Below are 16,810 nucleotides of genomic sequence, written 5' to 3' on the forward strand. Positions count from 1 at the left end.
AACCTTTGTGCTTTCATTGAATATCCACCAATACCCTGACATATTGAAAACATACAAGTCGGATGTTGGGATTATGAGACATTTCCAATCCTATGTGTCATAAATTCAGGCCTTATCCCTTTTTAATATGCAAAAAAGCACATATTGAGTGTTTTCAGGCGTTGCTTCATTGCATTCTGAGATCATTCAATGTTCATTTTTCAATGGTACGCCTTCTTCTTGGGATTTTTTCCCCGTAAATTCATTATTTTAATTTTCTAGAAATCTCTAGAAAACTGCCAAAAAATATCATTTTGTGGATTTCAAGAAGTCCTTAAAACCGCGACATTCAAACTCATTTTTGAAAAAAGGGGTTCATTTTTGGTAGAATTAAGAAGTCTCCAAATTCATCTGTATTACTAGTTTTATGTATAGCTACTTGTAGTTATCTTACATTCATCTCAAAGGAATGATAATTTTTATTCTGGTTTATTTTGTCACATTGGTATGACTAAGATTATACTTACCAATGAAAATTACATGAGTGTTTTAAAAAGATTTCAAAATAATTACCTAATATTTCAAAATAATGCTAAAATGATTTAAAAATTACGTTGAAAATGATTTCAAAATTATGTTAAAATGATTAGAAAATAATTATCAAATTATTTTAATGTGTGTAAAATAATTTTGAAATTGTTTTAAAATAATGTTCACATAATTATTTTTCTCTGAAATTAAAAAAGGGACATACTATGCAAAAAATAAGCCATTACTTCCTACATATCCATATATATACTATCAACAAAATGAGATCAAATAGTACAAGACTCAAAAAGAGTAACACCTAGTACATTGTGGATAAACTATTCTCGGGATTCCCACCGGGTTAATGTTTTAATATCGGCCAACGTTTCAAGTACCATCTCGGCACTCATCTTCAGGGCTGAATATTGATTTATAAATCAATAAAAAAATGAATCAATATTCAGCCCTGAAGATGAGTGCCGAGACGGTACTTGAAACGTTGGCCGATATTAAAACATTAACCCGGTGGGAATCCCGAGAAAAGTTTACCCACATTATTCGCTGGGAAAGTATTAAATCATATTTCACCTAGTACATTACCTATTTTTAAATTTTTTGAAAATATTGAAAAAGTCATGAATTTAGCCATCTTATGATATTTTGATTTTAAAATCATTTGAAATAATTTTAAAATCATTTTTCAATATTCTTTTGCTACTTGGGTGATGTGTTTGTGAGGTTGTAGTGGAATGGGAAATCAGAAGGTATTCCAATATATATGCCAATCTTTCTCATTCATGAGGCGAATGTTATTGAATAATAACCTTCCAATTGGTGATCTGAGAATGTACAGGTATTTGAATGTTGTTTATGGCTTTATATTTTTGTGTCTGTTGGCCTACAGCATCCCGGGAAGCCCATGGCAGATCCTTGTGCAACCATCGCAGGCATACAAGTTCTTCACAGACTCTGTGTCTCCACGTTGCCACTTCGCAGCCGTCCCATGCGAATCTTACGACAAGTTCATAGCAGGCCATTGCTTTCCGTGCTCTTCACAGATGCCGTGTGGCAACATGGGATACTACGCTGACCGCTCCAGTGGACGTGACTCCCTCTACCTCATCACTCAGGACGAGGAACCGTTCTGCGGTATACGATTGCAATCATAAAACAACAACACACTTTGTACAACAGGCTTTACTCATGAACATGGTGTTGAAACACTGTGAACCTTTTTATCCCAATCTGGCTTGGTGTGCATAACGTGCAGTGTCAAATATCGGCAAATAATTATAATGTTCATGCTTAAGTTGTTCTTTTTTAGCGTTTGGTTAGAATTTGGATATTGCTCACAGTTACTGTTATGTGTATTCAGTTGCATAAATCAGTTCTATGATCATGCTACCCTGCTAACATATCTTCCAGTAAATTGTTGCGATTTTTGACTGCTGACATTTTATAATATTTTTTTTGCAAATAATGTCATTTATCATTTGAGTGAAATGATTCCCCAAGGCTGTACCCTTTGGTGGGCAATGCAATCTAATGGTTATGGAAAATGAATGCTATGAAAAAGAGAAGAAAAAGAAAATGGACACAAGTAGAGACAAATATGCACTTACCTTGTGGATTAACTCATGGAGAAACTTGGATATCTGAGGCACTCACGCACACAGATTTGCAAAGATTTCTCTTATGTCAGACATCACACCTGATGGAGTTTAAATATAATTATCCACACAGGAGGATGTTGTTGCTATGCTAATGTTGGTGTTTTACAAATATTACTGTTTTCAAAAGGCCAGGGATAAGGGTGGCAAAGCTGCGAAATTCAGGGAATTTATAATTCAGATTTTGTAATAGCCATGACATAGGAATCCACTTTGTCAAGGTTTTGAGGATAACTGTCTTTGAAGCCGCCTGTCATTCGGCCGCCGGAGGGGTTAAGCCAACCAAAATCACAGCGTAAATGAGTGGATTGGACCCTGTCTTAATCATCTCTGTTATCTGCTTCCAGCTCATCAGTTGCTGTTACGAGCGGAGAGTTCCCCCAGCCCCTTGCCCGTTGTCAGCTACGGCAAAATCCAAGTCACTCTGCTGGGCAACTCGCCAAATGCCAACGAGACATTTGTTATGACTCGGTTAGCTGCTTGTCCTGCGTTGCTCCCACTTTTAGAAGCTAACCATGAACTGAATCCAATTTTTAAGTAGGTTCAACTGATTATATTTTGCTTATGTTTGAGTCTCCAGAAAGTTATGTGGCTTCTCATGAATGAGACCAATATTTTGAGTAATTGCAGGACATCCCCACGTAAAAAAATTTCTTTGTTAAACCAAATTACATGCTACGTCCTTACTGGTGCCAATATCTTTTCTCAATCTGAGTTCAAATTGAATTAAACAGTTTCTTAATTAAAATTAGGGGTTTGCATGGGTTATTTCCCTCTCTTCAACAAATGGTTGAGCCACAGGGTCTGAATGGGTGTACATTCACCTCCAACTAGATACACCTCCCTTAAGGCCCTCTTGCAAAATAAACTTTTGGTGCAATATGTGCATTTTAAGTTTTGCTCATACATATTTGAAAGATGCCTTGAGGGTTTTAACTGCTTGTCTTTCTTCACCCTATTTTTAAAGGAGCATGGTATTTGATGTGGTGGTATATATAATCTAAGACTTTTCTTAAAACAATAATTCATTTATCAATGATGTTGATTTGTGAAATTATGTACATTTAATAATACATTCACAAAATTGCCTTGTCCTGGTGAAATAATCTTATATGGCTCATACAATCATTCATTCACACAATGGCATGAGGGGTAAAATTGATTTATATAAATTTATGGATGGGGGAAGAAAGGGTCAATAATATATAATAGAAAAAGGACGAGTAAAGCAGTGGTGTGGTAAATAAAAAAATGCAAAAATCAAAGTGTAAAAATGCAGCACGTCTGGGACTCGAACTCAGAGTCATCTTATTTTGCATTGGATGCTTTGCCAGTTGCACTACCAGGAAAATTAGATCCACCATGATTTTGTTTTGGGCTTATAGAGCGGAACACCCTTCTTTGCTTGGGCCCACAAGAGTGGCCAAAAATACACTCGTGCATATAGACAGTGGAATATTTTGGCCATTACGAGCTGTATTCAATGGTTTGGGATTAAAATAAATAAAAAGAGTAAGCTAAGCACTGTATTGTTACAGCAGGTGAACAGTGTGACAAATTTAGCAATGTTGAAGGAATGACTGAGATACCATTATGGGGTCAACTGCTAGTCCACTTAAATTCTTCACCCTAGCATGCACTTACAGAAAGCATGCGTTTGTATTCAATACAGCTTCACTGGCTGTTCATCACATTGTTTGCTTAAGGAGAGGGTTCTTAGAGGAATTCAAGGAGGGAAGCTGGTGCACGATGTACTAATAATGCCACCACACATTCATTTGTTAAATTACTTCAGGCGGTTCCCTGCATTAATAACGTAACTCTACTAAATTTTCCCAATTCAGTGTACTCTCCAAAGTCACCCACCTTTATGGTAGTTTGAGAGGGGATAATTTTAATTTTTTATGATACATTGCATCAATTACTTCATTAAAATAGATATGAGTAGAATATTGTAATAATCTGACAAAAATAAACTTTCTATGTATGTATCGTACAACTTGACTGAGCCAGTACCATATCATGTATGTTATAGTTTTTTTTTTGCCTTGTAAAACTACTGTCGTCTTTCTCCCTTAGGCAGGAAGGACGATGAGGAGCTGCAAGCAGGTGGCGTGCTGGCAAGGATTGTTGTTCCGCATCCGGTGATGGAGGATGGGCCTGTCAAGGTGGAGCTGCTGTACACAGCTTACAGCGGCTGGATCTCAAGTGGCTTGGCCAAGTGGAGCATCGATAAAATCAGCCTCGGAGACAGCTTCGGCAAAAGGTGTGCTCTTTGTTTTGCTTACCTTGTTCCTCTTCATCCTTCTATTATTAGGTTCTATGTATAAATTTGAAATTCATATTTGTCAAGCGATGCTCAAGAACCCAAGTCTTGTGCTGCCTATCAGACATTATTACCCAGATAGCGCAAAGTAAGAGAGTTATCCATTTCTAATGGTTTTCTTACGGAAAAAATTGATAAGCAGCTTATCGTAAGCTAAGGGGCTTATATAAGGCAAGGGTAAGATTTAGGGAAGAATAGGTAAGATATGCCATCAAATATCCTAAGACTACGCAAGCCGCTTCTGTTGGAGTGCCAAGGGCGGCTGAACAACGTACTACACATGCTATGCTGCTCATCCCAGCATGAATTTAAAGCCTACCTGTATGATTCAGCGAGTTTTTATAAGAGCTTAACAACTGATAACAGATTTTCCCATAAATAGAAAAAAATAACAACTGCAAGCAATCGGCTGGTGAAGATATAAAGCATAATACAAGTGCTTTATCCTTGCAGTGGAAAGATAAAAAAACCGAACCGAACGTATGACCTATGCATCCCTAGCTCTGTACGCTAATTACTACACCATGGCAACTGATAAGTAGTAGGGGTGTAGTTGCCAGTTTAAAAATCCAACTATGTAGAAAAAAAAAGAAAATATTCAAGATCCGGCTGAAATAATTGGTTCGTTAGCAAAACCTAATTTCTTTTAATGCAAAATTTTTATATGGGATACATATTTGTGAATTTTCATCAAGAATAGATGAAGGTCATGAGAAGGAGCAAATGGTTGACTGGAATTCTCAGGAAGTTGCAGTGCCAGCTTGGCTGGAATCTACAGAGAGGGTTGTCACCTTTGTGCCACATTCCAGCCACACAGTCTTAAAATATCTTTTGTGGTTCTGTTGTCCACAAAATCAAAGTGGAGAAATTGGCATTGAACCAAAAGGTTTGGAGGAGCTTAAGCATAGTATTATGAGATGGTGGCGGAATTACAGCATTCAGAAGAATCATTACACATTGCAGAGAGAATCCCTGTTCTGCGAGGTAGGGTTAGGATGCTTACCAGAAAAATCAATTTTTCTCTGAGGAAATCAGGCTCGTTAAAAAATTCTGAAACTAACTCATAATTATGTCAAAATAATTTGGGAAATCAAGGTGAACCCTTGACATTCACTCAATGACATTTTATGGGAATTGGGGAGAATCTAAAACTGCATATGTACTTCAGTAGTCGTCCCCAATACAGGCGGTCCCCGACTTTCGTACACAATGCGTTCCCGAAAACTTGTACGAAAGTCGAATTGTACGAAAGTCGAACCATTGACTTCCATACTAATTAGGGGTTACGTTCCAAAAGAGCGGAATTTACGTACTAAAACCTTTTTTTTTCACGGAATTCATTTCAATTGACTTAATTTAAATAATATATTAATAAAACTCCTCAAATCATCTAATTTATTTCGAAAATACGCAGAAAATGCAAATATAAGTTTAAAAAACAAGAACTCCGTTGGCTATCGAGTGAAACTTCCTCTTGGCGTTTAAGTTGACATTCCACTAATTACGTCCACTATAAATAAAAGGACATATCAAGTAGCATTAAAAAAATGTATTCGTTGAACCCGCACTCTGGATACCGTCTAATTTTTACACCAAAATTCGACATTTGGCAGGTGACATTCGTGATCGCGTATATTCCGCATGTTATTCAAAAAAGACAAAATACAAACGGAATTCGGGTGATATTTCGTGCAATATCGTTGCTGAAGGTTTACATGAATTAAACAGCACTCAAACGAAAAAACACAATTAAAAAGAAGGTCTTACTAGTTTTATTGAAAGCTATTCGATGATGTCTAGTCAACTTCTTTTGAAAAATATCTTCAATGAAGGCTTTCCTCTTCTCTTGATAAAGGAGCCTATAGCAGGCAGTCTCTCTCCCAAATAAATCACCTAAATCAGAGTCAATTACCAACAATTTCCTTCATTATATACGTTCATATTGTTCGCATATACTGCCGATACTGCAATTTGAAACAATTGAATGTTGGGATGCGCAATAAACATGGCGGTAATTTAAAAAAAATTACGGACCAGCGTCCGAAAGTCCGAATTTAGCGTACGAAAGTCGAGTAAAAGGTGTCAATTTTGAATGTACGAAAGTGCGAATTGTACGAAAGTCGAGTGTACGAAAGTCGAGGACCGCCTGTAGTTGATATGTTGACAGTCAAATTGCAGTACCGTATGGAAATTTTTGGGTAAGTATTGATTTGATCCTACCTCATGTTTTTGGTACAATGATTCTAAACCTCAGGCTTGTTTACAAAACCTCTCTGATGCATGACTACAAAAAATGGAAAAAAGGCTGAAAATGGTAACTTTATCAACTACAGTACACTCCCGATTATCCGGGCTAATGATGGGGAGAGACGGCACGAATAACCGAAAAACACGGATAACCCCAACTTTCTCTTAAATGTCTTGCAATGCTCATAATTTACCTATAACGTACAATATATTATTATTTATGCAGTTATTCTGTTATTTTAAAGTGCTTCCCGGACTCAATGAGAGCTTTCTTCGCCAGTTCGCGATCTTTTTTTTTCGGAGCGCGGTCGCGCACTGCGAGGTTTGGTAAACAGGATCACGGTGCTCCCGTAAATGCAGCAAGCGCGCGATCGCTTCCATTTTACGAAGGGGATTTTAATCGGAAATAATAAGCCCGGTGTATCCTAGCATTAATGCAGTAATTCCGATGATTTTGCGTCCGATTTTATTTTTTTTGCAAAAATCGCTGAAAAATTGAACAAGAGAAAAAATCATGCACGGATAATCCGCAACCCGGATAAACCGAAGCCGGATAATCGAGAGTCTACTGTATTGTAAAAAACTCTGCCTTCGTGGGTAGTAATGCTCTTTCAACTCTTCCAGCTTGTGTTTCCTTAATTTAATATTTGTCCTCGTCTCCTCTTTTTTATTGCAAAATAATAATATATATTTATTATTGTTGATTTTCATATGATGTCTGGCTATGTCACCAACAAATCGCAACACAGGAATTCTTTTTATGTAAATATTGACACCTAAAGCCTTCCCTTAGATTTTGTTGACGTCATTTTTGATGTCAACTTCGATTTTGCCAAGGGTAAAACTGGGTTACAGTGTTCTCTTCTTCATTTTTAATTCCCTCTGCAGGAATATCCATTCCTGATATAATGGTGATACTGTTTGCATCCCTTCTTGGATCCTGATTACTACAACGTACATACATATGCTCTGTATTGATTTGCATTTGACCTTCATACGATGCAGTTGATTTGTTACTTCAGTCTCATTTGAGCCCTTCTGCAAGAGGGGACTGATCTTGGAGTCTGGAACGCCAGTGACCGTGCCCGTATTCCCAGGTGACTGCAACCTGCCCAGCACCATCACCTCAACCACCGTAGTCTCTCCTGTACAGCAGCCAGCCAGCGACCACAGTGTAAGATGCAATGCAATACTTACTACTCATACTGTACTCCTGTTGCCATGCAAATGTACCTTTTGAGAGGACAGCCAGCAAGTTCACTTTGTCAACAAAAGTGAAAAAATTTAGAATCAAAAAGCTAAATCTCCCTTTCCTGGTTCTATGGCTGTGGCGAGACCCACTGGTGGTTTTTGGTTTGGTTCATCTTCTAGCTGCTAGACAGAGTTGGCGCTGTACTTGGAGGTCTGCCTTGTGAGATTAATTCCGAGTTATGAGTTTTGAGCTGTGAAGAAAAGAAATCAGATTGTTAGAAAATATAGTTTAATCCTGATTTAAACCCTAAAATTGAACGCCAATTTGATGAACAAAATTATTGAGAATGACTGATGATGTGAATGGTTATGAAAAAAATCATGGACTATAAAACAAAAAGATGTAGTTATAATAATAATAATATTAATAATAAAATTATTATTATATAATTATTATTACCGTATTTCTATGAATATAGTCCCCCTCTGAATGTAGTCCACCCCCTAATTTTGAGACTTCAGTTTCGGGAAAAGTTAAGAAAATGCGTTTGAATGTTGTCCCCCCTAAATTTTTACTTTTCCATGGGCATTTTTGGAAAAAAAGGGGGGACTATGTTCAGACATATACGGTATTAATGTCAAAAGTAGTCATTTTAACCTAAGAGTAGATAACTAGTCTTGTCTCAAGAATTGAGCAATCGAGCCATATCCTCTTTCAATTTTTACCTTTACTTTACAAGTGATCAAATGTTAACGATATTGTTCGTATGTGGTGAAAGTGGCCGTATCAAATATGGAGAACAAGAGGAATAAAAATCTGACAATCAAGGAAAAACTACTGGTACACAGTATGCTTGGAATATGAACTTAAAGTACTCTCAGCGGAATGTTCTGATTGAAGTCACAGATTCTGGAATGGTCTGGCTTATGAAAGATCAGCAGGCAATCGTAATTGATATTGGATCACCAGTCACACAGCCTTGTGTCGTGGAGCTAATCTGCATGCACCACATATCTGGTCTGATTTTCACATCCAACAGTCTCTTCTTATTTCAGAGTCTCTCTCTCTCTCTTGTCAACAGCTTCATCATCCTCACACCCACTCACTCACTTATTCCACTTTCATTTTCCTCTCAACGCACTCCATAATGCATATGCCAATAAAAAATCCCGTCACTCATGACATTCATGCAAATCTACACCTCTATTAGTGTGGCAGGAAGAAATTTTTTTCCTCAGGAACTTACACATCATCAATCAAATATACAAACAGAAATCAAAATAGGAAGTGAGTCCTAGAGATGGAGCACAAACACACAGCATTGACAAAGCAGTGGCACGGAGATGAAGTTATATCTGGAATACGAAGTAAAATTTTGCCTCGGTGAGTGATTCAATCACAGACTGTCTGCTTTCCAGTATTCCTCGAAAGGCTATATTGGAATCAAATTTAAAAGATCAATTTAAACCAAATAAAGTTGACTAATCTAATTAAAGCTATGTTCTTCACTTGAGTGATCCAAAAATCCAGGATAAATTCTCAACTACAACTACAGGACAAATAAATACAACGCTCACTCCAGTGACCACAGGGGCACTTCACTTGCCACAGCCTATGCCGAGGGCCTGGACAAGGGCCTACACGCCACCGCCAAGTCGGACGAGGAACTGACCGGAAATGACCACGCAACCACCCCCAATGGACTCCACCCAGGAGGGGGGACCCTACCATTACCGATGCCAGCCCTTCTGGAAGAGGACCCTCTTGTTGGGGCGAAAGCACCCCCAGACGACGACTTGTCTTGGCAGCAGCTGGACGGCCACCGCCAAGATGCAGCGTGTGCCTTCATATTGGTGAGAATGCCACTTTTAATTTTCTAAGTTAATTTTTTATAAAGGTACGGGCATTAAAAAAAATTCCAAAAATTTAATTCTGACAAGGTATGAGGGAAAAACAATCAATTTGTCTAAATGTCAAAAAAAAGTCGGATGTGACTTTGATATTTATCTAAAATGAAATTTTTGCATTAACAACATAGGCAGTATATCTTGAAAAATCCATCCCTAAAATTTACATAGGGCAGCTAAAATATAACAGCAACAATCAACATTAAGAGCCTGTAAACAGAGTGGGAAATATTTTTGTTTTTTGCATTGCATGATTCTTTTAAAGTTTTCATGCAACATGTGATAGCCAAGCTTGCGCGAACTGATTATTGACAATGCAAGTTGAACATGCACATCAGAGGTATCAACTATAACTGTGATTTAATGCTGGCAGACTTCATATTCATACTCATAAATTTATTTTAGTTAATAAATCATTTTTTGTTCTTATTAGTTTATTAAAACTATTAGAAAAACCAGTCTTCATTTCCCCTCCTTCATTGAATGTATTGGTGTAGTGATGGCGCTAGGATAGTCTCCTGAAATTTTCGTTGGTAAACTTAATTTTTTTAACTTTATAAAACAATAGCAATTTATTTTCTATTTCTTCTTCAATTCCAATACTTATGTATGTACCCAATTCAACTATTCTGGCAGCACACTAGAGGAAAACAGATAGTGCAGCAAGGACGTGAGGAAAAGAATTACATTTTTCATAATAACATTACTGATTGGTAGTGCATATTGGAGAGAAATTCCTCCTTTAGTGTAGTTTTATGTTGAATGGAGTGATTCATGCATGGTGGGAGCTCACACCACCTGCAAATGTATGCACATACTATGGTTTTTCCTCTGATTGCAACACAGAGAACATGTATCGTATTGCATTCTGACAAATACCCTGAGGAACAGTGGCGCAGCGAGGGTAAGGGGTTTGGGGGATAAAACCCCCCCCCCCCCAAGAGCTCAGGGAAATTTTTAACTTTAATCCATTTCGCTTAATTGGATTGATATTACTGATAGAATAGCGTAAGGATTAATAAAATATCCCCCAGAAAGCCGTAAAACTCACCATTTTGAACCGCTTATCTTAAAATTTCGCAATTTACAAATCTCGCACCTACCACTTATCCTGGTGGGTATACCATGCCCCCACACATCCCAGTATTAGTTGCGCCTAACCTCCCCCAGCCATAATTCCTGGCTGTGTACCCCTGCTGAGGAACACAGGTTATGTAGCGGATCACAGGTTGTGTAGATATAGACTAGTTGAAAGCTCATAAATGCTGTTGCACAAATGTGAATGATTAGATAATGCAATCTCACAATATTCACCAGAAAAATGAAAAATTATAAAAATTGTCTGGTGGAGTGAATGGGTATGAACTCTAAGTTGGGGGTACATTCACAGTATAGAAAGTCACTCTAAGAGGCAAGAACTTCGTGAAGCCATTTGTCATTTTGCCATTTCTCCTGTGGTCACCTGCCAAATTTTTAGCGAAGTTCACAAAATTGTTTATTTTTATTGCAGAAATGTGATTTAAAAAAGAACTTGATCATGTCATTGGTAGGAATATGATGAATTTTTTTTGTTTCTTTTGGTAATTTTAAAAATAAAAATTGCACTCAGAGCAGTCAGTTTTCGGGAGGGAGGGCAGAGGGGAGAGGACAACGAGGTTAAATGACTCGAGGAAAGGGCTGCGGATTAGCGATCCTTCGGAAGGGGGGATCACACTCAACGATGGATGATCTGAGACACGACCCCTGGCTATGCACCTAAACTGCAAATATTTCTGTTTTTAATTTAGCTATCAATGTTCATGTCCCTTATCTTATATATTTTTACACTTTTGCTATGAAAAGGTTTGCAGATAGGAGAGAGGAATGGAGAGCTATGTAGAACAAAACTTAGAATTGTCGACTAATGATGATGAATCGTATGCACTAACCTAACACTGACAAGAGATGAGTTTCTGTGTCACATTGATTACTGACTGGGTTAACATCATATTCTATTTTTCGAAAAATTCCTCCTCTTCAGTATCATGGGATGCGCCCAAGGCAGGAACAAAGGGAATGACGCAACAATTATGTGTAAGAGACCAGTGTATACCTTTCCGGTGTAAGCGAAGGAGAAATTGAAGTGAAGGCTGCAAGTGATCGAGTATAGTGCACTCTAAGTTAAGAATACTTAATATTAGCAAAACTGGAAAATAGATTTCCCCCAATTCATCAATTCAATGGAATACATAACTCATGAGCAAATCATAGTTCCGGCCAATTGTCGGTCCACTGCGGAAAAAAATGTTTTAAGAAACATAGAAAAATATAAAAATTCAAAATAAACGCTTTTTAGGATTTTTGCTATTATTTATTTTAGCAAACATTACACCGCAAAATTATGGAAAAACAAATTGGATAGCATTGCTCTCATCACCGCGCTGCGGACATTTTTAATAATCTATTAAAATGCGACCGAAGTAGCAGCAGAAATCAACCTTCCGTTGGAAGGAATTGGGCCTCTTCTACGCAGTCCCCTTGGTAAGGAGTTCGAGAAGAAAGACGTAGCGAATAACGCGTGGGCTATGCTTGTGGACTATAGATGGATCATTGCATCCAAAATGAGCATAGAAATATTGAATCGAAATACAGAAAAGCCAAATTTGAACCTGAATGGAACCTGTTAACCTGGGCGCCGACTGCAGAATGGGTCCATAGGAGTTCAAAATGGTTAAATCAGTACATGATCGCTCTACCTCTTCGGAACAAAAACCCTTGTTGGATTAACCCTTGGGCTGTGGAAGTTGACGATTTTAGCTTCCAGCTAGTGCAGAAGAGACCTCCTTTGCAGGAGGCAACCCCTGCCACGAGGGCTGGTCTGGTAGAGTTTAGCCACTCAGCGATCCAGAAGGTGAAGGAAAGTGCTCAAGTGTAAGATATCCAGGTAGCAATAAAATTTTGGGTGAATATCAGCGTGCAAAATATATAAAAACGTTCCAGCACTATAAGGGTTAAATATCTTCTTATTCAAGTCCAACGTTTTCCTCTTCCATTCCTCCAAATTCATATAATTTAACAGTCCCAGGAGTAATGGAAATGGAACCCCCGTTTGGAGAAAATGCGAACATTTCTGTCTCTAGAAATCACATTTTATGCTATGTCGGAACTTAAAATTACACAATTGATGGGTCTATGAGATTCTGTTTAGCTAAAGTATTATACAGGAGTAGAATTAATTTGTTTCATAGGTTTATAATTCTCGACTAAAATTAATTGGTGTTGGGGGTGTTGGCGTGCCCTCCCCTGTTTACGCTACTGAGTCTCCAATGGAACATTTGTGTCACGAGGGATAATTTACGACACTTTTCTCAATTGAAACTTACCCATACATGATTTTCAGAGACCTTGCAGACTCCATTTGTACCCTCAACCCTTACACTGCGAAGATAATTTATACGTTTTGTGGCACGGTGTTTTTATACGGTGTGTTGGCTATACAGACAGATACTGGAGACGGCTGCCGTGACATATCGAGGATTTCCTCTAAATTTTCGGGTGTTCGCCGCGTAACTAGTTGACAAAAGAGAAGGGTGCTTTGGTTTAGAAACCTGGTGGAGCTTCATGGTAGATCTTCTCTTTCTCCGCTGTGAGAATGTGATCGCTCTCGTGATCGTAGAAACGAAAGCGCAAAAAGGTAATCCGATACGGCAGATGAAAGGGAATGACAAGTTAGAAAAAAATATACCCCATTCTACTATTCTCTATCAATTTTTGAATAAGAAAACACGAAAATATTGCCGTCCAATTTTCAAGAGTTGTTGGCATGATTCCGCTATCATGGACGTCGATTTATTGGCAATGGACGAATTAAGAAAGAAATTCTAAGGGGAATATCACTGGCAGAAGTGGCGCAGCGAGGGGGGGGGGGTTTGTGGGATAAACCCAAAGCCCCCAGAGCTCAGAGAAATTTTTAATTTTACTTAATTGGATTGGTATTACTAATGGAATAGTATAAGGATAAATAGAATATCACTCAGAAAGCCGCAAAATTCACCATTTTGAACCATTTTTCTTAAAATTCCGCAATTTATTAATCTCGCTCCTACCGCTTATCCTAGTGGGTATACCATACCCCTACACAACCCAGTATTTGTTGCACCTAAACCCCCCAGCCTTAATTCCTGGCTGCGCCCCTGACTGGCAGAGAGGGTATGCAACAAAACGAGTTAAATTACCCAGATAGCTGAGAATATACAGCTAGCTGAGAAGACAAGCGCAGAGGTAAGAAAACATTTATTAAGATTTAACTCTTTCCCGACGAACAACATGTAAAAACTCTTCTCGGGATACTGCGCGGGTAAGATTATATCAGTAGCCGTGAGAATGGGTAGCGAGTCGGTACCTGAAACGTCGGCGTTCTCATATAATCTTACCCCCGCGGTATCCCGAGAACAGAAATCTGAATTTTAAATACCCAATACAAGTTAAAAATGTACTTTAATTACATAGTTTAATGTATGTACTTTCATTTGAAATACTGCCAAGCTATGACCCTAAGGAAGCCGATTGTGCAGATTTCTGTTATTTTCCCATTATAAAATGAAAAATACTCTATAATTAGCTCTGATACCACTTCTGTTACAGTATGCTTCAGAGATTTCTTCGTTTTTGTTAGAATCGTTTTCTTCATGTTTGCAACCATCCATAGAGTGGCAAGGCAGCTTATACTCTTTAAAGATCTCTTAGTTTCCATTCAAATGTATATTGTATTTCAAAAGGTATTCAAAAATACTATTTTGTTTATTTTCAAATACCCAAGGAAAAGGTATTGTACATTTTGCGTTTCAAATACATTTTGAGCCGTGTATTTTATTTCAAATGCTCATGGGTCCGTATTTTCCTCAGCCCTGTTTATGGTATACCGGAGGTGACCTAAGCCGTATCTAGACGAACGTCATATGGAATTACTCTTTGTTCGCAGTTGTTCAAGAAATCCTTAAAACAACACATAATATCGAGATGTATTCCACCTTACCTATTAACTTCGCAGACGAAACTTTACCGAAGGTTTTTGTGAAATCTAAAAATATCGCGTCCGCTTCAACGTGCCTTTCTGCAGAATAAAGACTGTATTTAGATAGAGGACTTCTTTAACTGAGTTTCGCACGATCTACCATTTTGGAAACCACGCTGATTTTTACTTGACAAGTTTTCGCTATCTAAATACCTCATAACTGAGCTGACGACTACGAGTATTCATAGATAGTTTCTATGAGACATACATGAGGGAGATAGGCCTATAGTTACTAGGATCATCTTTATCAACACTCTTACAGATAGGGGTAACTTTCGTTATTTCCCAATCTCGATGGATATGATGCTTCGCAAGTGACATTTCAACATTAATTTTTAAAACGATGCTCTTTCAGTTGCTAGATCATCACTAAGCGGAAGTTTGATTGGGATCGGGGGTTGATGAAATTAAGATGACTTTCCATGCTATGACAAGAAATTTTAATTGAAAGAATTGGAGTTTTGCACAGGATAGGAGGGCTAGAAGAAAACCATAAGTACCCCTAGATCCCGAGGTGGAGCCAAAATTACAGAGAAGATTAATCTGCTAGCTTTTGCAGATGACGCAGCAATATTTGCTGAGCACTATGACATTGATCACAAATGAAAAATTGTTTTCGGGTATGACATATAGTTCTCGAGGGTAATCCATTTCCTTATTAAAATAAACAAAACACGCGTAGCGGGAGCACGGGGGTCCGTGGAAACGGAAGCTCGTAGATTGTCATGGAGAATCCGATGGAGGAGATCACTCTTGACCAGAGCCTCAGTACAATATACACTCCTGGCGGCAAACTGCGCATCTTTTATTTTTCACCGTTACTACCCTCCGAGATGACCACCTTTGCAGTCCGGAATATCTCAGACTCCGTCAAAATCCTAAATCTGAGTCCCCCCTTGTCCAACTGTTCACGGGAGGACACGACATCATTAAAGAGCCAGGATTTAATTTGTGGTAGGTTTTGCAAAATAGTCGTGCATATGTTGAGATATGAACTGTTCAAAGCTATGTTTCACGAAAATTTTCAAAAATATAAGCAATTACGGGGGTCGGGAGAGTGGAACCCTATTAAGACTTTTTTGTCATAAATCTCACTAAATTCTAGGTATAAGCATCGTATATTCAAGGTTTTGAAAAATTTTTGAAAGAAAACATTAGAAAAGCGTAACTTCAATTTTCAAAAAAATTATTTTTAATCCATGATTTTTCAATATTTTATTTTCTATTGTGATGAAGCAAATAATGTTGTTTTTATATTTCAGGGGGGGTCCGCTTGTTACGCCACAGGGTGAGCGGGGGTGTTACGATAAGTGTGCGAAATGTTACATAATGCTGATAGGGGATTTTCACAAACTTCTGTTATTGCTTCCTTATAACATTTGATAGTTTGGACTGCTCTTTCTACCAAGCCATTGGATCTTAGACTATATACAGGGGTCTTGGTCTATTTAATTTCATGACGTTCACAAAAACTTTCAAATAAATGGCTATCAAAGAAGGGGAAAAACATTCGGCACAAAAGGGTTTAGTCAAAATAGTCTGGTATGAAAATTATTACTTGCAAAACCAAACAGCCTTCGATGTCACCTTGGAGATATGTATCAACACCTTTGGTTACATATCTCCGCCATTCATCACTAACTAGGCGATGAAAAAGATAGCAACCCGCAATTTTTGTACGGGTCTTTATAGAGAGAACAAGTTCCTTAGATGCGTTCGCATTCCAGGATCGAGTTTGATCAAATAATTTGTTCGGATTATTTTCAGTTTTTATCCTGATGTATTCGGGTACTCAAGTAAAAATTCAAAACTGCTATCGTTGCAATCCTTATGAAGTATTTCATCACGGGCAGAGATGGCAAGTGAAACGAAAATATTTCGTTTCGACGCGAAGGGAAACGAAAATGA

At 38.0% G+C, this 16,810-nt stretch overlaps 1 protein-coding gene across 2 annotated transcripts; it reads left to right on the forward strand.

Moving 5' to 3' along the window:
* The first annotated feature begins 1,186 nt into the window (after positions 1-1,186).
* Positions 1,187-8,287, forward strand: LOC124153560. 2 transcript variants are annotated; one of them, XM_046526809.1, is made up of 4 exons: positions 1,187-1,656; positions 2,525-2,648; positions 4,261-4,443; positions 7,773-8,287. In XM_046526809.1, exons 1-4 carry the CDS (start codon positions 1,257-1,259, stop codon positions 7,780-7,782), a joined length of 717 nt encoding a protein of 238 aa, XP_046382765.1. In that variant the 5' UTR covers positions 1,187-1,256; the 3' UTR covers positions 7,783-8,287. The 2 variants fall into 2 exon arrangements, with proteins under 2 accessions (XP_046382765.1, XP_046382755.1); XM_046526799.1 differs by lacking the exon at positions 7,773-8,287 and having other exon boundaries at positions 4,261-4,606.
* Positions 8,288-16,810: the final 8,523 nt, after the last annotated feature.

The sequence above is a fragment of the Ischnura elegans genome, chromosome 1 (genome assembly GCF_921293095.1).
Source record: "Ischnura elegans chromosome 1, ioIscEleg1.1, whole genome shotgun sequence".
Lineage (NCBI taxonomy): Eukaryota > Metazoa > Arthropoda > Insecta > Odonata > Coenagrionidae > Ischnura > Ischnura elegans.

Excerpts from the sequence above, each read along its gene's own strand:
- LOC124153560 (XM_046526799.1), top strand. The coding sequence starts at position 1,257 with ATGGGAAATCAGAAGGTATTCCAATATATATGCCAATCTTTCTCATTC. Across the intron at positions 1,657-2,524 it reads GGACGAGGAACCGTTCTGCG|CTCATCAGTTGCTGTTACGA; the intron begins GTATACGATTGC and ends ATCTGCTTCCAG. Across the intron at positions 2,649-4,260 it reads GAGACATTTGTTATGACTCG|GAAGGACGATGAGGAGCTGC; the intron begins GTTAGCTGCTTG and ends TCCCTTAGGCAG.